Here is a 19,595-nt window from a genome sequence, read left to right on the forward strand (position 1 = left end):
ATCGATTTTAATAAGTGATTGTGCTTTTTCGTTAGCAACTCAGCTAGGCAGTCTGAGGTTCCTTCAGAACTTTGGGATGTACCATCTGGTCCTGATGATTCACTGTTATTAATTATTATTATCATCATCATCATTTATATGATGAAGCACCAAGAGAGATCAGGACCCTGTTGTGATAGGCATGGTTCAAAACCCTGCTCAGAGTCCCTGCCTTGAAAATCTTACAACCAAAATAAGAGAGACAAGGGGGAGGGAAACCGGAGTTCAAGATCACACAATAGGCTAGTGGCACAATCAAGAACAGAACCTACCCCAGCCACTACCTTCCCCTCTAGGCACTTCTGCCACTTGTTGCACTTTAACTTATCAACTTCTTCTATCATCTCCTCTTCCGATGCATCAGTCTCTGACAACAGTCCACCACCACTTAGCATATGTGATCTAACAAGATCCTAGTCCTAGACGTCTGATTGCACTTGTAGGGGAACACGACACCTTTCTCCATCGAAAAGATTGACTCCATGTAACGTTTAGTGCTGTGGTTCCCAAACTTTTTCATGCCATGACCCCCTCTGGGCTCACCTGTGTTAACCAGGCCCCAGGGTCTGAGACAGGGCCCCGCAACCCATCCGGGACTCAGTGGGACCAGACTACGCATGCTGGGTTCGGGTTGCGTCTAGGTTAACCACCAGTCCCTTATTTTGAGATGTATTGAAATAACTGATCGTGACTGATTCCATTCTAAAGAGGAAACTGAAGCATATGATAATTGCATGATGTACTTGAGGGCAGTAGAAATGTATGTTTGAGTGACAAACCCATGCTGTGCTAAAGGAAATGGGGTTTCCCTAAAACGTCCCTTAAAATGAAATGTTGTCCCAGATTTTTCATACGGTTTCCCCTTATTCCCATCCAATGAATCACCCTAGCTGGGCCAGGTTGTCTTCTGACCCTCTTGGGCTTGGCTTAGGTTGGCTCCCCTCCTCCTACTCAAGGGATTGGCACAGCGGTGGCTATAAGCCCCATCCCTGCTGGCTGCCACCACTTTGCGGTGCCAACCCAAGCATGGCACAGCCAGGCAGTGCCGGACAGTTGGGGCAGGGCGAGCAGCTGCCCCTCGCAATGCAGCACACACATCTCATGACCTCCTGATGCTCTTTCATGTTTCATGATCCTCCCCTCCTCAGTCCCCTCAGCAGTATGACCCACAGTTTGGAAAACACTGCTCTAGAGAAACTTCTCCAATTGCCAGAGTGGTTCAGACCTGTGCTCTAGCGAGCCCAGTATCCAGTCATGTTGTAATCTACCTGTAGGGCATGTCCTCCTAACCCCCAGTAGCTAGAGGCTGATTTATGCCATGAAGCATGAGCTTTTCATGGCAAGGATCAGGAGAAGTTCTACCCTGTTGGACTCACCTGCTCATTTTGTCCAAGGGACTTGCTGCACAGTTTGCATTCTTTTTCTTGTTGTTTTCTAAGCAACCGGGGAGAAGTCAGGCTGCCCTGAGGTGGCTGCATTTTGCCTGGCTCCACAATGCCCATCTTCAAAGCCATCTTAAATCTGGACTCCAAATTACGCTGTCACCACATGCCCCGCTCTGGAACATTTACTTTCCTTCGAATGCATTTTCCAGCGTGGGATCTTGACAGAGTGGTTTCTTGGGCTACTGCTAATGGAACAATCCTTCCTACTGGCTGGGTCTAGGGGTTACGTCCGGACCTTCCAAACCTTAAACATCTCTGGCACCTATTCCTTGACCTGACCAACCAGAAGTGATGGTTTTATTTTCACTCCTTCTGCTTCGGCTTCCCTCATACCAGACCACATCTTGTGCGATGCAGCCGGGCAAACAGGAAAAGCTATTTCCACTTAAGGAATGACTAGCAGCCTGGAGAAACTTGCTGCTACCGGAAACATATTGTTTTTCTTTCTGTTCTCTTCAGTCTGCCACATGGGCAGAAGGAAGCCTGGCTAGGAGTGGTGAGAGCAGGGGGCTGGGAGCCAGGAGCTGGGCTCTCTGCCACTGACTTGTTGCATGCCGCTAATCACAGAACAGAAAGGTGCATTGTCCAGTGGCTAAAGCATTAGCTTAGGCTGTGAGAGATCCAGCTTCAAGTCCCTGGTTCGACACAGACTCCCTGTGTGACCATGGGCAAGTCACTTAGCCTCACTGTGCCTCAGTTTCCTATGAATAAAATAGGGATAACAGCATTGCTCTACCTTGCAGCCCCTGCCCCAAACAGCTTATAATCTAGTGTACCGAAGACAGACACAGAGAGGTTCTATCTATCAGCCTGTAAAGTGGGGATAAAAACGACAGCCTGCCTGATAGGGGGCTATGAGGATTTATTAATGTGTGGGAAGTGCTTTGAGATCTTTGGCTAGAAGAGGGGCAAAGTTACTCTTATACCCCTGAGATTCAAGCAGCGACAGAGGTGGAACTGGTAGGTGTCAGGAGAGGGATCTCCACCTGCCCCCCAGTTCCTGGGAGAGAACTGATTTCCTGGGCTGGTCTGACGTGCCGCAAGCTCACCCCCGGCAAGGCAATTCCGTCCGAAAGCTCCCCATGAATGAGAACTGAGAATGCTGGGGGCCGGGAATCGGCCACAGAGCCTCTCTGCTGTAGGCCAACGGCTGGAATCTAGCCCTGTGTAATAGCGAGCGGCTGGCTGGTGGTCGAGCGTAGAGGGGTGTTGTCAATTCACAGGCTGCACTTCTGTGGGAAAACGGTTAAGCAACTCTAGATAATCTGCCCCTGGGCCCTGCTCCTGTGCTTCTCCCTTCCCTAGAGTATTACAGGGGGTCCCCCTACCCTGCTCCATTAAAGGGGCTCTCCGGCTCTGCCTGCCCCACTCCATTACAAGGGCTCCCCCGCTACCCCTGCCATGCTCCATTACAGGGGCTCCCCTGCTCCCCTGGCCTGCTTCACTGCTGGGGCTCCCTGTCCAGCTTTGCCTTGCTGCATTACAAGGGCTCCCCTGTTCCCTCCTATTCTGGGGGACTACAGAGGCTCCCCCACCCATTGGCATTACAGGGCCCCTCCTCTTCCGTTGCCCAGCATTGCAGGAGAACAAACCTCTCTGGACCTTAGCCAGTCCCGTTCCTTCCCGAAAATCCAGTCCTGTTCTCTCTCCTTGCAGCCACTCATGCTGTATTAATAGACCTTGGCATGACACGTAGTATTGTACCCATCTGGACCAAAGGGGTTTGCACAGGTGATAAGGCGCCTGCTGTTTCCCACAAGCTCTCCAGCAGCGACTGCATTACTAGAGAGAGACCATACTGAGCCTTGGGGGAACAGAACTTGCTGGGCCGTTCGGGCTGGACGGCGGGAACACTCTCAGACCCCATTTGAGGTCTCCCATCTGCCCTAGAGAGGGGAAATGCATCTGCAAGGGAGCGTGAGGGGGTGCCAGGAGGGGGACAGAGACAGATTGAGCGGAAGCAGCAGACACAGAGTGGGAGTGTTGGGGAGGAAGGGAGACAGCAAGGAGGAGATGGAAAGAGGTGAAGGGGGACCAGAAAGAGGTGGCCCCAGGAGGGGAAGAGGGAGCGTGACATGGGAGGGGGAGGCAGGAAGGAGCTCCCTGCCAAGTGGCGCCCTTTGTTCCAGATAGGCCAGGACCTTGTCTCAGTTCCTGCATCTCGTACCGCCACATGGTTGCCTGGGATTATGGGATTAAAGGAAGCCAGAGCTTCCCTAGCCTTGTTACCACCGGCAGCAGCCCATTCACACATTTCATAATGGATGGGTGAGAAAAATGCCCTCCGGCTCCCAAAGCTCAGACTGCTCTGGGACCCCCTGCCTTGAGGCAGCTGGGTACACAGAACAGCAGTACTGGGTCAGAGCAATGGTCCATCCAGCCCAGTATCCAGTCTTCTGACAGTGGCCGGTGCCAGGTGCCCCAGAGGGAATGAACAAAAAACAGTAATTATCAAGTCATCCAAGCCCAGCATCCGACAGTCAGAGGTTTAGGGCCACCCAGAGCATGGGGCTGTGTCCCTGCCCATCTTGGCTAATAGCCATTGATGGACTGATCTGCCAGGAACTTATCTAGTTCTTTTTTGAACCCAGTTATATTTTTGGCCTTCACAACATCCCCTGGTAAGGAGTTCCACAGGCTGGCTGTGCGCTGTGTGAAGAAATACTTCCTTTTGTTTATTCTAAACCAGCTGCCTATGAATTTCATTGGATGACTCCATATTCTTGTGTTATGTGAAGGGGTAAACACTTCCTTATTCACTTTCTCCACACCAGTCATGACTTTATAGACCTCTCTCATATCCCCCCTTAGTCTCCTCTTTTCTAAACTGAACTGGCCCAGTCTTTTTAATCTCTCCTCATATGGAAGTGGTTCCTACCCTTAATCATTTTTGTTGCCCTTCTTTGCCTCTTTTCCAATTTTAATAGACCTTTTTTTGAGATGGGCCAACCAGAGCTAGACACAATACTCAAGGTGCAGGCGTACCATGGATTTATATAGTGGCATTATGATATTTTCTGTCTTATTATTTATCCTTTCCCTAATGGTCTCTAACATTCTGTTCGCTTTTTTGACTGCCGCTGCACGCCAAGCAGATAGTTTCACAGATCTAGCCACGTTCACTCCAAGATCTCTTTCTTGAGTGATAACAGCTAATTTAGACCCCGTCATTTTGCACATGCAGTGGGGATTATATTTTCCAATGTGCATCACTTTGCATTTGTCAACACTGAATTTCATCTGCGAATTTGTTGTCCCATCACCCAGTTTAGTGAGATCCCTTTGTAATTCTTTGCAATCCGCTTTGGACTTAACTGTCTTAAGTAGTTCTGTATCATTGTACATTTTGCCACCTCACTCTTCACCTCCTTTTCCAAATCATTTATGAAAATGGTGAAAAGCACTGGTCCCAGTACATATCCTGGAGGGACAGCACTATTTATCTCTCTCAATTGTGAAGACTGACCATTTGTTCCTACCCCTTTGTTTCTTATCTTTTAGCCAGTTATTGATCCATGAGTGATCCTTCCCTCTTATCCCATGACTGGTTACTTTGCTAAAGACTCTTTGGCGTGGGACCCTGCCAAAGGCTTTCTGAAAGTCCAAGTACATCATATCCACTGGAGCACCCTTGTACACATGCTTGTTGACTCTATCTAAGAATTCTAATAGACTGGTGAGGCATGATTTCCCTTTACAAAAGTTGTGTTGACTCTTGGTGTTCATCTGTGCACGTGACGTCTCTCAGCTCATCCCCACTTCTTTCTATTTTCCTCTGCTCAGACCAACACTGCCACTAAACTCTTCCATTTCTGTCTCCAGGGCATCCATGCCTCCACACTCCCACAGAACGGCTCTCACTACCTCGCACCCTGACTACTGCAGTCCCCGATCCTGGCCTCCTTGCCTTTCACGTCACTCCTCTCCAGTCTGTCTATAAATGATCTAATCCTGAATGTGTGTAGCTTCAACTTCTAGCCATCAGATCTTGTTATACCTTTCTCTGGTAGAACCTTCATTGTGTGTAGGTACTCAGAGACTGGGATCAAGATACCCCTTAACCTTCTGCCTGAGAAGCTAAATAGATCGAGTTCCTCGAGTCTATCACGATAAGGCATGTTTTCCAGGCCTTTAATCATTTTCGTGGCTCTTCTCTGAACCCTTCCCAGTTCATCGACATCCTCTTTGAACTGTGGACAGCAGAACTCCAAGCGGTATTCCAGTAGCAGTCACAGGGGTTACAAACACAGGAGTAAGACAGTGCCTATTCCCATCAGATTCTGGCTCCCTTTGACAGACATCGAGCTACACCTCCAGTGATGGGTTGGATTGCATCTGAACAGCTTTCTAGCTTGCAGAAGTGACAGGAACTGTCCGTGGTACCATAAATTGGTGGACGTCTATCCCATACATTTTCCCTTCCTCGCCATATGGGCAGCAGCTTGGATTGCTCTAAACCAGGATCTTATCAGATTACTGCTCTGGCACCATGCCTAGCACAGCAAAATCATACCAGAATAATGTTCCACAATTGAGAGTGCAGGCTAAATGCATTTACACGTGGGCCCCACCTATAATGAAAGGCAGCGTGCCGTAGTGACTGGAGCACAGGGATATTATGGATTCCAAGGCCAGAAGGGGCCAATCTGATCATCTAGTCTGACCCAGTGTGTAACACTGACCAGAGAACTGCTCAGAAATAATTCCTGCTTAAACGTGAGCACATCTTTTAGACAAACACACACCTCTGAGCTAAGAAGTCCTGAGTTCTAATCCTACTCGGATGCTAACTAACCGAGCAGCCTTGGGCACCTCACACAGGCCAAAACCAGTGGGTGCTTCTACAAATGTTGGTTTTTAATTGCTCTGTGCCTCAGTTTCCACATCTGCCAAGTGGGGAGTGTCAGGGGATCCACTCATTGCAGGGGGCACCTCCGCCTGGCTGCTCTGGGGGTTAGCTCTTTCCAGGCCTGAGGTCCCCTTCTGCAGCTTGCTGCCTGCCCTGCTGCCGGTCTCAGTCTTGCTGCCTCTCCGGCGCCTCTCTTTCTCTCCGGGTGCTGCAGCTTCCTCTTCAGGACTTGACCCTCCAGCCAGGTCACTATCCATGTTTCCTTCTTACAAGGTACCAAAGTCTCTCCTGACAAATGGGCAGATAGATGATGCCATAGTTGCCATTATGGGGGACAATGCTGTGACAGGAACTGTTCGTGGGAGAACAGTGGCAGAGGGAAATGGAATCACCAGAAACATACCTAACTTCAAATTTCTGTGTGGCTTAGTGTTGTGGCAGGACATCCTGTTTGAAATAAATGTTGTAAGCAAGAGACACCAAGGTGTTGACCTTGATATCTGGAGCAATGGGACAACTGGACAAAGCAAAGTCATACCTACAGTCTCACCACTCAGATGAGGGATTTCAAAATGGTTTGAAGAGTGCACAGAAGCTGACAGAGGAACTCCACACTGAAGCTATTTTCCCACCCATTCAGGAATACAAGAGTCACCGAAGAAGACGACATTTTGATTACGAGGCATGGGATAATCCCACAAGAGATCCCAAAGAGCAATTCAAAGTTGAATTCTTTAACCAGGTGCTAGATAGTGCAATACAGTCAGTTGAAGAAGGTTTCATGCAGCTCAAGGGACACAGCAGTACATTTGGGATGTTGTATGATATTCCCAAACTCCTCACTATACCTGAAAAAGACCCACACCAGCAATGCAAGGCGCTAGAGACAGTGTTGACACATGATGACATGCACAATATTGATGCGAGTGATTTAGGTGATGAACTGAAAGCCCTTTCAAGATACATTTCAGCAGGATCAACTCCAAAGGCTGTTCTGGAATATACAGGGCCGGTGCAACCATGTAGGCAATGGGCACTAGGATTTGGGGGGCGCCATTTTCTTTGGCAGCGACCGGCGGCCGGATCTTCGGCTGCCCCGGTCACTGCTGGCATTTAGGCGGAGGGAGCTAGGGCAGGGGAGCGTGGGGAGAACCGCCTGCAGCAAGTAAGGGGGAGGGTGGCACTCAGGGGAACTCCCCACCCCAGCTCACTCCTGCCCTGCCTCCTCCCTGAGCACGCCGTCGCTGCTTCACTTCTCCTGCCTCCCAGGCTTGTGGCGCCAATCAGCTTAGGTGCGGAGCAGAGGTGAGCTGGGGCGGGGAGGGTGCCTCAGGGTGGAGGGTGGGGAGCTGCAGCAAGGGGCGCCTCAGGGCAGAGGGGGGGAACTGCCACGGGGGGGTGGGCACACCTCAGGGCAGAGGTGCGGGGAGGGGGAGGGCGTAAGGTGGAAGTTTTGCCTAGGGCGCAAAACATCCTTGCACCAGCGCTGGGAATATATGTGCGCAAATAAGATGACCACCCTCTTTCCAAATGCTTTCGTTGCTCTGCACATACTTCTAATACTTCCTGTAACAGTTGCCAGTGGAGAACGCAGCTTCTCCAAGCTGAAGTTAATAAAAACACATCTACGCTCCACAATGACACAGGAGAGGCTGGTCGGCCTTGCAACCGTCTCAACAGAGCATGAGCTGGCCCAGACTGTGGACCTTCAGGAAGCAGTTCAAGTCTTTGCAATCAAGAAGGCATGGAAAGCACCACTTTGATTATTCAAACAGATAAAAATGCCGGTGTTACATTTGCTGTTCAGGTGTTTGAAAGTTAAGTGTTACTTAAAATTTTTGAACAAGGCATTTTAAGTTGTTTGTTCTCCTTATTGGGGTAGATAGCAGAGCAGTACCATGAGAGAAGTAAAACAGGAAGAAGGCAGAATTGAGACCTTTCAAAGTTTTGGCCCAAGCAAGGGGGCATGGGGGAGTCATTTGAGCTCCCCGCCTCAGGTGCCCAAATGTTGGGGGCCAGCCCTAGGTGCGCTGAATGAACTGCACCGGATCCCAGGACTGGAGCAGCAGGGGGTCCTGTAGATTTGGGCTGAGATGCATTGACAAAACTGAGTCGGGGGTCAAGCCTTGGCAGCAGGTGTTGTTCCAGGTGAGGACTGAGGTGCTTTGGCAGAACTGTGTGGGGTAGTTAAGTTTTCATTGGAGTTTATTTAGTGCAGCGAATAAGGTAATGCAGCTGGAGCGAGGTGTGAACTGACTGATGCAGGAAGCCCAGAACATTCAGAAGAGGAATTGCCAGAGCCTTTGGCTAAAAGCACATGGAACCGTGTTTGTTTCTGATTAAATTTCTTTTCTGCCTTTATAAAACTATGAACTGCACAGCGTCGGTGGTGGTTCTGCTTTCAGTCGCCTCTTGGTTCACCCCTGCGCGGGCTGCAGCTGGAGGAGGCCGTCCCACGGATTTGGAGCAGAGATGTGGCACTCAGACTGTACTCAGACCCCAGCCAGAATAGTTTCGTGGCTTTGTCCTTTCTTCATTGGAACTCTATGTAACAAGCAGACCACAGCCTGATGGCATTAGGCGTGTGTGCAAGGGGCCTGAATACAGCATTGAATTTAGCCCGTCTGCAGCTAGCCCCATCATCTGGAGTGCACACAATTCCCTGGGCATAATCCAACACCTGCACACGTTCACCTAAACTCATGCACGCTGCATACAGACCGACAGACACAACCGGCCTGCATTACCACACGCTGACTCATAGATGCATTCATACATTCACCACCAGATGACATGCACATGTTCCCAAAAGTACACAGACGGACACCCCGCCCACCCACACGCAAGCACACTCAAGCCTATAAAATCACCCACGCAACTACAGCCATCTGCACAGACACAGACCTATACATGTCCATTCATATGCTAATACAGACATATACAGACATGCACACACAGAGAAATGCCTTCAAAAACACGTGTCAATATGCACATACACGTGTCTCCCTTTTCATAAGGCTCTTCACGACAAAGCTCTTACTCCTACTGGAGGCTCCACTCCACTGGAGTGCAATGCGAGCTCCCTTATTCCTCTTGCTAACAGGCAGCTGCCTTTGTGCTCCCTAGCTGTCATCCTGGGGCTTGATACAAACCTTATCGGTTTGCTAGCTAAGCACTGCCTAAAATCAATGGGTATTAAATACCAAAAGAAAAGCATCTCTCTTTCACAGGCAGATGGGGTCTAAACAAGGCTACAGATGCAACAGAGCCAGTTCTAGGGGTTCCCCTACTTTAGGGGTGGGTCCCTAGCACAGTGGCTCTCAACCTTTCCAGATAACTGTCTGATTTGTATTGTGCACCCCCCCCCACAAGTTTCACCTCACTTCAAATCTACTTGCTTACAAAATCGGACCTAAAAATACAAGTGTCACAGTGAGCTATTACTGAGGTATTGCTGACTCGCTCATTTTTACCCGATCATTATAAAATAAATGGATTGGAATATAAATATTGTTCTTACCTTTCATACATAGAGCAGTATAAACAAGTCATTGTCTGGATGGGATTTTAGTCTGTACTGACTTCGCTAGTGCTTTTCAGTAGCCTGTTGTGAAACGAGGCAAATCTCTAGATGAGTTGATGGGCCCCCTGGAAGATCTCTAAGTAACCCCAGGGGTTGAGAATCCCTGGACTAGCACAGCAGGACTAGCTCGCAGGGTTTTCCCACCTTAGAGCCAGCATTAGGGATTCTGCCCCCCTCGGCACACAATTCCAGCCCCTCTACCCCGCCGCTGTGGGAAATCCCTACCTTGTGAGTGGAATTTGTAGCCGGGAGAGTCGCACGCAGCTGTGGTGAAGATGAGAGTCCACGTCAGAAGCCTCCAAGCAGTTGCCATGGTTAGCGATGCTCGTCTCAGCGCAGGGAGCTTTGTACCAGCCTAAAGGGCTCTGTCCCAACATGTCTCTCTTTGGGCCACTGCTTATGTAGAGACAGGAGTCCTCGGTCCCTTCCCAGGCATCCTCAGCCGCTTCGTGCGCTCCCCGAAGCAGCAAAGCTGATGGCGTCTTTGCAGTGCGCTGTACCCGGGCCGGCGTAATGGCTTCAGCGTGTGCTAATTAGAATCAAAGGCTCTCGGTGGCATTGCCCCTGTGGAAGAGAGGGCGAGGCGAGGGAGCGGGAGAAAGAGAAGCGGAGTAAAGGACAGAGGGAACGGAGGGGGAAAAAAGGAGAAGGAAAGGAGAGAGAGAAAAAGGCAGGGAAAGCAGAGCGGGCAGGAAGGGAAGAGTGCACATGTCAGACAAGGAAAGGAAAAGAGGGGCGTGAACAGGGGGAAGAGTATAAATTAGATCAACCATGTCACTTTATAGCATGTTAGACAAGGGGCCCGCTCTCCGGCCTCCTGCCCCTCTGTGTCATCATTTCCAACAGTGAAGAGTGGGTGCCTTTCTGATTGACTGGCACTGTAGCCCTTGGCACCCACCGGCCCGAACGCTCAGCTACACCGAGGTCCTTTCTCCTGCCTGGGCCACGTAAAGGGACCTTAAAGTGATGGCAACTGCCATTTGCGCCCACTTTGAGGCCCCTTTTCCCTACCAACGTGGTATAAATTGTTCTTTGTGTAAATGAGACCCACCTCCTTTTTTCAACTTTGCGCCAGGCAAAGGAGAATCAGGCCCAAGCTCTTCCCAATCTCTTAAAAACAAACAACAAACACAGGCACAGCGCGGCTGCTCTGGCAGAAATGTTTGAAGGAGGCACAAGGGTTGAGCTTCAGAAGGGGCCGCTCAGAGAGCCCCCTCAGCAAAACAGCAAGCTGGCTGGCTCAGCAGCAGAGATCTCAAAAGAGAAACAGGACAGAGCAGAAGTGGAAGGCACAAGGTGGAGTAAAGGGTCTGAGTTCAAATCAGTCCCGCTGTAGCATCATGCAGCATTTGGAATGTCACTGCCATATCTGTGGTGACTGACTGGGATGCTACAGAACAGACAGAGCATGTGAATGCTCCGGCAAAAGACTGAGGAAGATGGCTCGTATAGAACGAGTGAATTCAAATAGAAAGAGCTTTTCTGCTAACAGGAGGATCATATCATAGATAATTAGGGTTGGAAGGGACCTCAAGAGATCATCTAGTCCAACCTCCTGCTCAAAGCAGGACCAACCCCCAAATGGCCCCCTCAAGGATTGAACTCACAACCCTGAGTTTAGCAGGCCAATGCTCAAACCACTGAGTTGAGGACCGCCAGGTAAGATACGCAAATAGCGTAGCTGAAGTTGCATATCTTAGTTTGAACCCCCCCAGTGTAGACCAGCCCTAGGTTGGGGGAGTTAATTTTGCTTTAGAAAGATAAAATAAACCAAAGATACAGCTTCCTTGGGGTATTTCCACCATCCAAGAATTTAAATACCATGATCTTGTGTTTAGTCCCATAAGTAGCTCCTGGAGGCATTATGAAAGTCAATATTTCGTTACGTCAAATACTAATTGGATAGAGATGGAATGATGCACTACCCATCTGTGAACACTAGAGGGAGTCTGGGGAAAACAGAAGATGGTGCAGAGCCTGCTGTAATTTGGGAGTTTCTTTGACACCCTCCATCCCCATGACGTGCATCACTGCAGCTTGGCTAGCTAACCCTGTCCTCTCGGGTTACTCTGTCCAGTACCAACTGAGAAAGACAAGCTTGGGGCAGGGCGGCTGTGTCATTCCCATCCCACCTCCATGCAAGAGACGTTCCCTTGAGAGAGAACAATGTCCCCCGAGTCCATTCTCGTGGCCTGTGAATTCAGCAACGTCTAGGATCTCCAAAAAGCAACGATTTCATGGCAGAACTGAGAGAAATATTCTCCAGGCATGATGCTGAGTCCCCAAGGCTTCCTGATTTCAGTGCCTGCCCGAGCAGCTCCTCTGAGAAACTGGCATGGAGCTTCATCTCAACCTTCTCCTCCTGGAGCTTTTCCCAGGGAGTCTCCAAGTCTAACTATTTGGCCAGTCACACTCTAGATCTTATCTTTAAGCCTGGATTTGGACACTGGGAGTCCTTGTCAGACAGTCAACTCATCAAGGCTAGCATCAGCTCTTTCTCCCTACCGAGAATAGTCTGACCATACAGACTCAGGAAGCCAGCCAACTTTCAGAACATCCTAAAAGAAACAGGCCACCAAATAAGTGGCCACGGCATGGAGATCTGGTAAGACATTTGGACCACATACTTCCCACTGTCATTGATACCTTAGTACCAAAAGTCTCCTTCCTATCACTCCACAGGCACCCATGGTGCTCAGATGACCTGCAGAAAGGAAGGAAGCACAAAGGTCAATAACAAAAACTGTGAAAAGCCGGGGACAGAGGCATAAGAAATTTGTTGCAAAGAATGTTCATCTCAGATCAGATCACACTAATCCAAGAGGACTCCTCAGGTATACTGATGGACACATACAGAACCCGGGATTCCATTTCCGTCCCCATGGATTTGGACTCTTCATATCGGAGGAAGTCCTGGAAGCACTGCAAGATCTCAGAGGCACCACATGCAACTTTGTCCCATGCCCTTTTTGGCTTATTAAGGACTCTTGGGCTCCTTGGTTAATTTATGTCTCCTTGGATGAATGTAGATGTCTTCCCTCTGAAAGCCTGGCAAACTCCAGTTAGTGATTAAGAAACAATCACTTGACACACACTTGGCCAACTATCCAGTATGTCTGTAGGCTGGTGTCTGACCTCCCATTTCTAAATAAGGTGGATGAGAAGCTACGATTCCAACCACACCTGACTGCCATCAACATTCTGTATCCCTTTAAATGGCAGGCCGGGTATGGATCAGAGATGACCTTGGTTGTGTTATTAAACGATCGCTTCTTTGCTATGGACAGCGGGAAAGTGCATTCCTGGCACCAGGCTCTCCTCTCAGTTCAAACCCACCAAGTTGTAATGGGTCTCTTTAGTTCTGTCTCTTGGGTTCTCATTGGAGGAGTCCTACAAGGTTTTATCATCTCACACATGTTGAGAAGACTATTAGAAACCCTGGGTTCAATGCCAAGTGTATGCAGATAGAACACAATTGTCCATGCCCTTCGCATCCTACGCAGAAACCATCATCTCTCAGTTATGCCATAGCCTCAGTGAAGTAAGTACATGGCCGAAGAATAGCTGGCCAAAACTTGACCTTGGGTTACTCTGGTCACCAAGATCAGAGAAATCTAGGGGGCTGGTAGGCAGGACTATCCTTGATCCCACCTCTCAATGATGTAAGGCCGATGTGGCCCATGCTGTGGGGTCACAAGGCAGTGACGTAGCGGCGTCCAACCTAGTGACGTTGCCACATCGCAACACGACCTCCAGCTGTACGGTGAACGGAGAGTAAATTTGAGAGAGCAGCAATCGTAATCATGCAGCCAAACCAATGCAAAACCTCAGACCTGGTCCATCATGATTCCCCTTAAAACTGCGTGATTGAAACTGCACAAGCGAGAAGGGAAGCAAAAGCCCAGCATGCTCTGGCTTTCCTAAGTCAGCATTTTTAGACTCTGTTAAGCTTTGAGATTCCAGCTCTTAAACTTTGTCCTAGTTCCAGGGTTTCTGGACAGAAAGCCTCTCAGCTGAAGTATATTTCCTCTGGGCTTTACACTCCTAATTTGTCTTGTTTTTCCGTTGTTGAACCAGCTTCCTCAAAGCGGTTATTATTTCCTGTTGCTCTTCCACATCTCCAGGACCCTGAGCTGCAGCGGTCATGACTTCTGACCTCCCTCCTATCCCCTCCATCTTTCCCTCTCTCTCCGTCTCATTTATGTTAGCAGCGCCCTCATCCCCAAAGGAATCAAAGCCTGGGAGAGGCTGCAGAGCAGGAAGAGCCCATCAACCCTTGACCTCACAGGGAGGAAAGTCTGTTTTTAGCACCACAGGTTGGGAATTAGAGCTGTAAAATTCCCCTGAACGGCGGGGTGGGGGGGTGATGGGGGAAGGGCCCAAGTGTTGATTCCCTGCATCCCCGTTTCCACAGCACTCCATCTCTGAGACCCCCAATGACCCTTTATCATGGGAGGGAAAGACCCAAAAGAAGCAGCAGAGGAATAGGGAAGCTGGAAGATCAGCGGGCTCCTCAGTTTCTTTAATATGTATAAAGTTTTCCATAACGTTCGTGTCCAGCTTTAGCTTTCAGGATGTCAATAATACACAAGCACAAACAGGCAGGAAGACCCCGGATCTGTGCACGGGGTCGGGGAGGGGGAGGGCACAGCAGTCTCTTCGGATCTTATGAGGCGGGGCCATGACCAGCAGTAAAGAAGTCCAGGGTACAGCGTGACCTCTCTGGGTCTCGTGCCTGCCTCACTTGGGTCGGTTCCGATTTGCTCCTTTCCTAGGAATTCATTGTACTTGGCAGGCGCTGCCTGAGAGCGAACACTCCCAGCTGTGGGTGCCAAGGTGGATTTCTCTGTGTGAACTCTTGGGTTGTGGCATGAGTACAAGGCGGCTGTTTGGATCCCTGGCTCGACAGAAATAAAGACAGATAGAAAGAAAGACAGACAGAAAGGACAACTGTTACTAATTTCAACATCGGGTCTGCAGACAGAATTCCCTGAAAGCCTGGCTTTTTGGCTTCAGAGGCAGCTGGATGGGAAGGTAATAGAAAGCAGATGGGCTCTGATTTGGCCCAAGAGGAAGGTTCAAGGTGCCTCCTAGTGCAGAGGAGAGGAACTTAAATGCTTTTAAAGACGCAGGGGCTTGCTGGTTCCAGGTTCTCATCCAGCGTTTGCAATTTATGAGCTCAGGAGTCCCTTTGCCTTTTTGAGAAATAAAGACAAAGGCAGATTTCTGCTTCCAGCACGCCCCGGTGGGAGGAAATACTTGTGAGCCCCTCTTGCCAGCCCCTCCCCATCCCCCCTTCCACCAACACACCTTCCCTGATGTGCAGCGTCAGCTGCTGAAAACAAGGAGAACATAAAGCTCCAGTATTAGAACTTCCAGACAGAGTTGTTCTCTTAGCTAAATAATGAATGAACGGATCATAGCTGGCCTCTGTCTATGCTGTCGCAATGTAGTAACAGTTCATGCAGGCTGGATACTCTCTCAGAACCAGAGGGACTCAACCACAGAGCACTCAGTTAATGCCCCGAGTCTGCTGCCCAGTTCCAGTGCGGGTGGTTGATATAATTAGATTGGGAGCACACAGCCCAAAGGAAGAGGATGTTCCAGGGATTTAAGGTGCTAGATTGGAACTTGTGGGACCTGGCTCTAATTCCCTGCTCTGTCACACACTTCCTGGATCACCTTGGGCAAATCACCCAGGCCATATCTACAGTCTGGACCTCACAGCAGCACAGCTGTAACTCTGCAAGGTCTCCGGTGCAGCCGCTCTGTGCCTACGGAGAGTGCTCTCCTGCCGGCGTAATTAAACCACCCCCAACGAGTGGTGGGAGAGCCTCTCCTGCCGACATAACGCCGTTCACACCAGTACTTTTGTCAGTGAAACTTATGTGAGTGTGTTTTTCACATCCCTGACCGACAAAAGTGCAAATGTAGACATAGCCTCAGTCTCTTCTGTGCCTCAGTAAAATAGCACTTCCCCAAAACACAGGGGTGCTGGGAGGATCAATGCCTGAACAATTGAGGTGCTCAGGGCCATAAATACCAGAGGTAGACACCGTCCAGCTGGATAGTTTCCTTACTCCAAGATTTCTCATCACAAACAATCACCGTAAACCAAACTGCCCCATCAATCTGCTCCACTCCTATCACTACCGCTATTGACCAAGACAAGAAAGATGCTACTGTAGGTGAATAAGGACCTGAACCGAGGAAGGACCCAGGACTTCTGCAGAGCAAAGACCTTGCAGCAGGGGAGGTTAAGAGTTCACCCAAATAGACAGACTCATCCAGAGATTATCATAATCTCTTCTCTCTGAAAACCAGCCTTTCATTACCTGCTCTTTTGTTACCAACTCTGGTTTGGAGCCTTTGCTAAAATAAGGCTCTCAGACATGGACCAATCCAGTCAAAAGGTGAAGGAAGGATAGTTCTGTGTCATCCCAAACTGCGGTCCCAATCCTAGTCTGGGTTATTCTGCTCAGGGTTATATAGTAACCAAGGCCAATATCACAGATTATTGCATAATTGTTCATTATCAGCTGTGAAGACTCGAGTTGTGTCCACTGATGGAAATAAACTACTGAACTGCACCATTGGTCTGATTTCTGTGTTCCTATGAAAGGAAAAAACCTGCAGGGATCACTCAGATAAAATGTGAAAGCTGAGAAATTTGTGATCAAGAGAACTCCAAATTGCTTAACGGGGGATTGGCATTTCTTGAAAGCCAAAATCCAAAGCCGCTGTTAGCTTTGCCAGGCAGTAGCTGAAGGGAGGTCATGGCTGGATCTCCAGAGACAGCCCTTAATTCATTCCTCATGGTCCACCTGCACAGCACCCCTAAGTTACCAGTGAACTTACCACAGAGAGGACACCATCCTCAAGGGCTGCACCCCCTTGTCAAGCCTCTTTTTATTAGGATGATTATTATTTTAAACATAAATTTCCCAGACATGTGACAAACTCATTCCTATCAACCAACAGTGCATCTTTGTTCTCTGCTCTTTGAAAGGAGAAACAGGATGTCCTGCTGGGCTTGGTAGCATGGTGAAATACCTCCAAGTCACCGACTCCAACTGGCCATTCGGCATCATGCGACTGAATCCGACTGGCCGTTTGGCTCCATGCAACTGAATCTGATTGGCCGTTCGGCTCCATGCAACTGAATCCGATTGGCCATTTGGCAGGATGAGATGCACAGCCAGACCGGTCTGTATTGAAGTGAAAAATTCATAAACTATGGGAACTTTAAAACTGAATTTTGTTTTAGTTGTTTTGTTGAGGGAAATGAGCCCTTTTCTGAGTTTTTAACCAATCCAAACCCCATCAAGTAGCTTTGCCTCTCATTGCGAAGGTCTCACATGCATCAAATGTAGCAAGTTGTTGGCTCCAGCTTGGAGGAACAAGGCAACCGGCCTGCCGCTCACACATCAGGGAAATGAAAGTACCAGCCCCAGAAGTGAATGGAGTGCACGTCTGTCTGGAGTCTCCTACACCCCTGGGTGGCGGTGTTGCCTTGCAGGTGGCTGTCTAGCTGGGGGGTTCTGCTGACGCCGATCATGGCAGAATCTGAGCGCCTGGACTGGCTGCAACAGCCCGGTTGGTTGCGCTGGGATCTGTTTCTCTGTGGGTGCAGGAGGGCTGTAAGGAGCTGAAACAGAAGGAGGATTGCAGGAGACACCAGCAGGCTCAGAGCCGGAGAGTCTCCTGCCTGCCAAGGTGAGGGCATAAGGACTTGAAGGGAATAGCTAGGTTAGAAAAAGCCTCTCAAGACCAACCTGCCTTCTTGCCTTTGAAATGGAGCCCTCAGAGCGGATCCCATTTCTCATGGCTCCTGCTCCACTGTCTCCCTGCATCCTGCATGCTCCTGGCTCTCTAGGAAGATACTGAAGGCGTTGATGAGTCCAGCTGGGCAATGCTGGCCAAGCACAGCTCTCCGGGGCCGCCCTGGCTGCTGGCCAGCAAGGGGAGTTTAACGTGTTTGGGTTCATTCTCCTAAGCTCTCTGCAGGCCCGTTCGGGCTCCACAGGAGAGAACGCAGTTACCCTTCGCTTCCCTCCCTCCCCACACAGCCTCAAGCAAGGAGCCAACGCAGAAGTCATTAAGAACTCAGCCCTCACTCAGTGCCGCTCTTGCTGGGAACAGAACGCCAGCCAGGAGACCACGGCTTTGATTTCCCCAGGCCTGGAGCAGAAGGCACCGCATTTTAGTGGGAGGCAGCCGAGTCCAGGACAGGGGGCAAGGGAGTCCTGGGATCTCTTCCCTGCTCTGCCACTGACCTGCTCTGTGACCTTGGAGGCATCGCTTGACCTGTGCCTTGCTTTCCTCATCTGTCCCACGAGGATCATGTTACTTGTCCAGCTCCTTTGAGAGCCTGATCGGGGAGGTGCTGTAGACGTGGGGGCAGTGCCTCCTGTCCTGCCTCACATGGCAGCGTCCGCACCCGGTCTGAACCCTAGTCCTTGGTCCACCCAGGTTAACCATCTAGGCCAGAGATAAGACAGCTGTGGACTGAGTGACACAGGAAGCTCCTGCCCTCGAAGGAGACATCGGCTCCGGGACTTCTTTTCCTTTAAGGAGATGAAGCTAAGCATTCCCAGGCAGGTCCCCTCTCAGACAGGAGTTATGCAATGGCTTGGAGCCGTTCCATGTGACCCAGACTTGCTGGCCCCCAGCCATCACACTCCTCACTGGCTTCAGCCATTACAAAACGGCAGTGAAAAAAAAGAAAAGAACAGGCAGTCACTGAGCGAACGTATCTGCCATCGGCGTGTGCGCATGTCACTGAAGTGTGAGTACACACACGCCACCTTTGTACAAGTGTGTGGGCCATCAGCACATCGGCTTGCATGTGTGTAGGTGCCACCGACACTTCTATGTCCGTGTGCCATCCAAATGTGTGCATGCCTCTATGCACACGTGTTCCATCTATGCATAAGTGTGTACGTCTGTGTGTGCCATCTACACATACATGGATATGTGCCATCTCTGCGTGTGTGTCATCCATGCATAAATATGTGTGCAATCTACATTCTTGTGCACCATCTTTGCATGTGTGCCACCTAAACACATGTATGTCTGTGTGTGTGGGTACCAACTACATATGTTTGTCCGTGTATATGCCACTCCCATGCCTGCATGACTAGGTATGTATTCCATCTACACAGATTAATCTCTCTACACGTGTGTCCGTGTCTGCCACCTGTGCTGGGTGTGCTACACAATTATAAGGGCCGAGCACTTGAAAATCTGACCCTGAGTTCTTTTGAAAATCTAGCCCTGTCCATCTGACGTGTATATGTAACACTTGGTCCTGCCAGGAGTGCAGGGGGCTGGACCAGCTGATCTCTCGAGGTCCCTTCCGGTCCTACAATTCGGTGATTCCATGTATGTGTGTGTGTGAGAACATGGGGCAGATGGAACGTGTGTGTGTGTGTGTGTGTATGTATGTATGAGAACATGGGACAGATGAAACGTGTGTGTGTGTGAGAGAGAGAACATGGGACAGAGGGAACGTGTGTGTGTGTGCGTGCGTGCACGTGCACACATGTTTATTACAGTCTAACCTGACAAAGAGAGCTTCAGGATACAATCATAATAAAAAATAATTAGCAAACCCTATTTCCACCGGATCCAAAGCCACAAACACCTGCTCGAGTCGTTACCGTTCAACTGTGCAGAC

The 19,595-nt window shown here is 49.7% G+C and overlaps 1 protein-coding gene across 1 annotated transcript in view; it reads right to left on the reverse strand.

Annotated features, from left to right (window-relative positions):
- Positions 1-18,261, reverse strand: part of ADAMTS10 (ADAM metallopeptidase with thrombospondin type 1 motif 10) — a 91,274-nt gene extending 73,013 nt beyond the window's left edge. Inside the window, exons 1-2 of the mRNA XM_030540804.1 lie at positions 18,193-18,261; positions 10,142-10,259 (exon numbers count right to left, since the gene is read on the reverse strand). Of these exons, the coding sequence (XP_030396664.1) occupies positions 10,142-10,259; positions 18,193-18,261 (187 nt within the window). The remainder of the gene's footprint in view (positions 1-10,141; positions 10,260-18,192) is intronic.
- Positions 18,262-19,595: the final 1,334 nt, after the last annotated feature.

Source organism: Gopherus evgoodei, chromosome 22 (assembly GCF_007399415.2).
Source record: "Gopherus evgoodei ecotype Sinaloan lineage chromosome 22, rGopEvg1_v1.p, whole genome shotgun sequence".
NCBI classification, from domain to species: domain Eukaryota; kingdom Metazoa; phylum Chordata; order Testudines; family Testudinidae; genus Gopherus; species Gopherus evgoodei.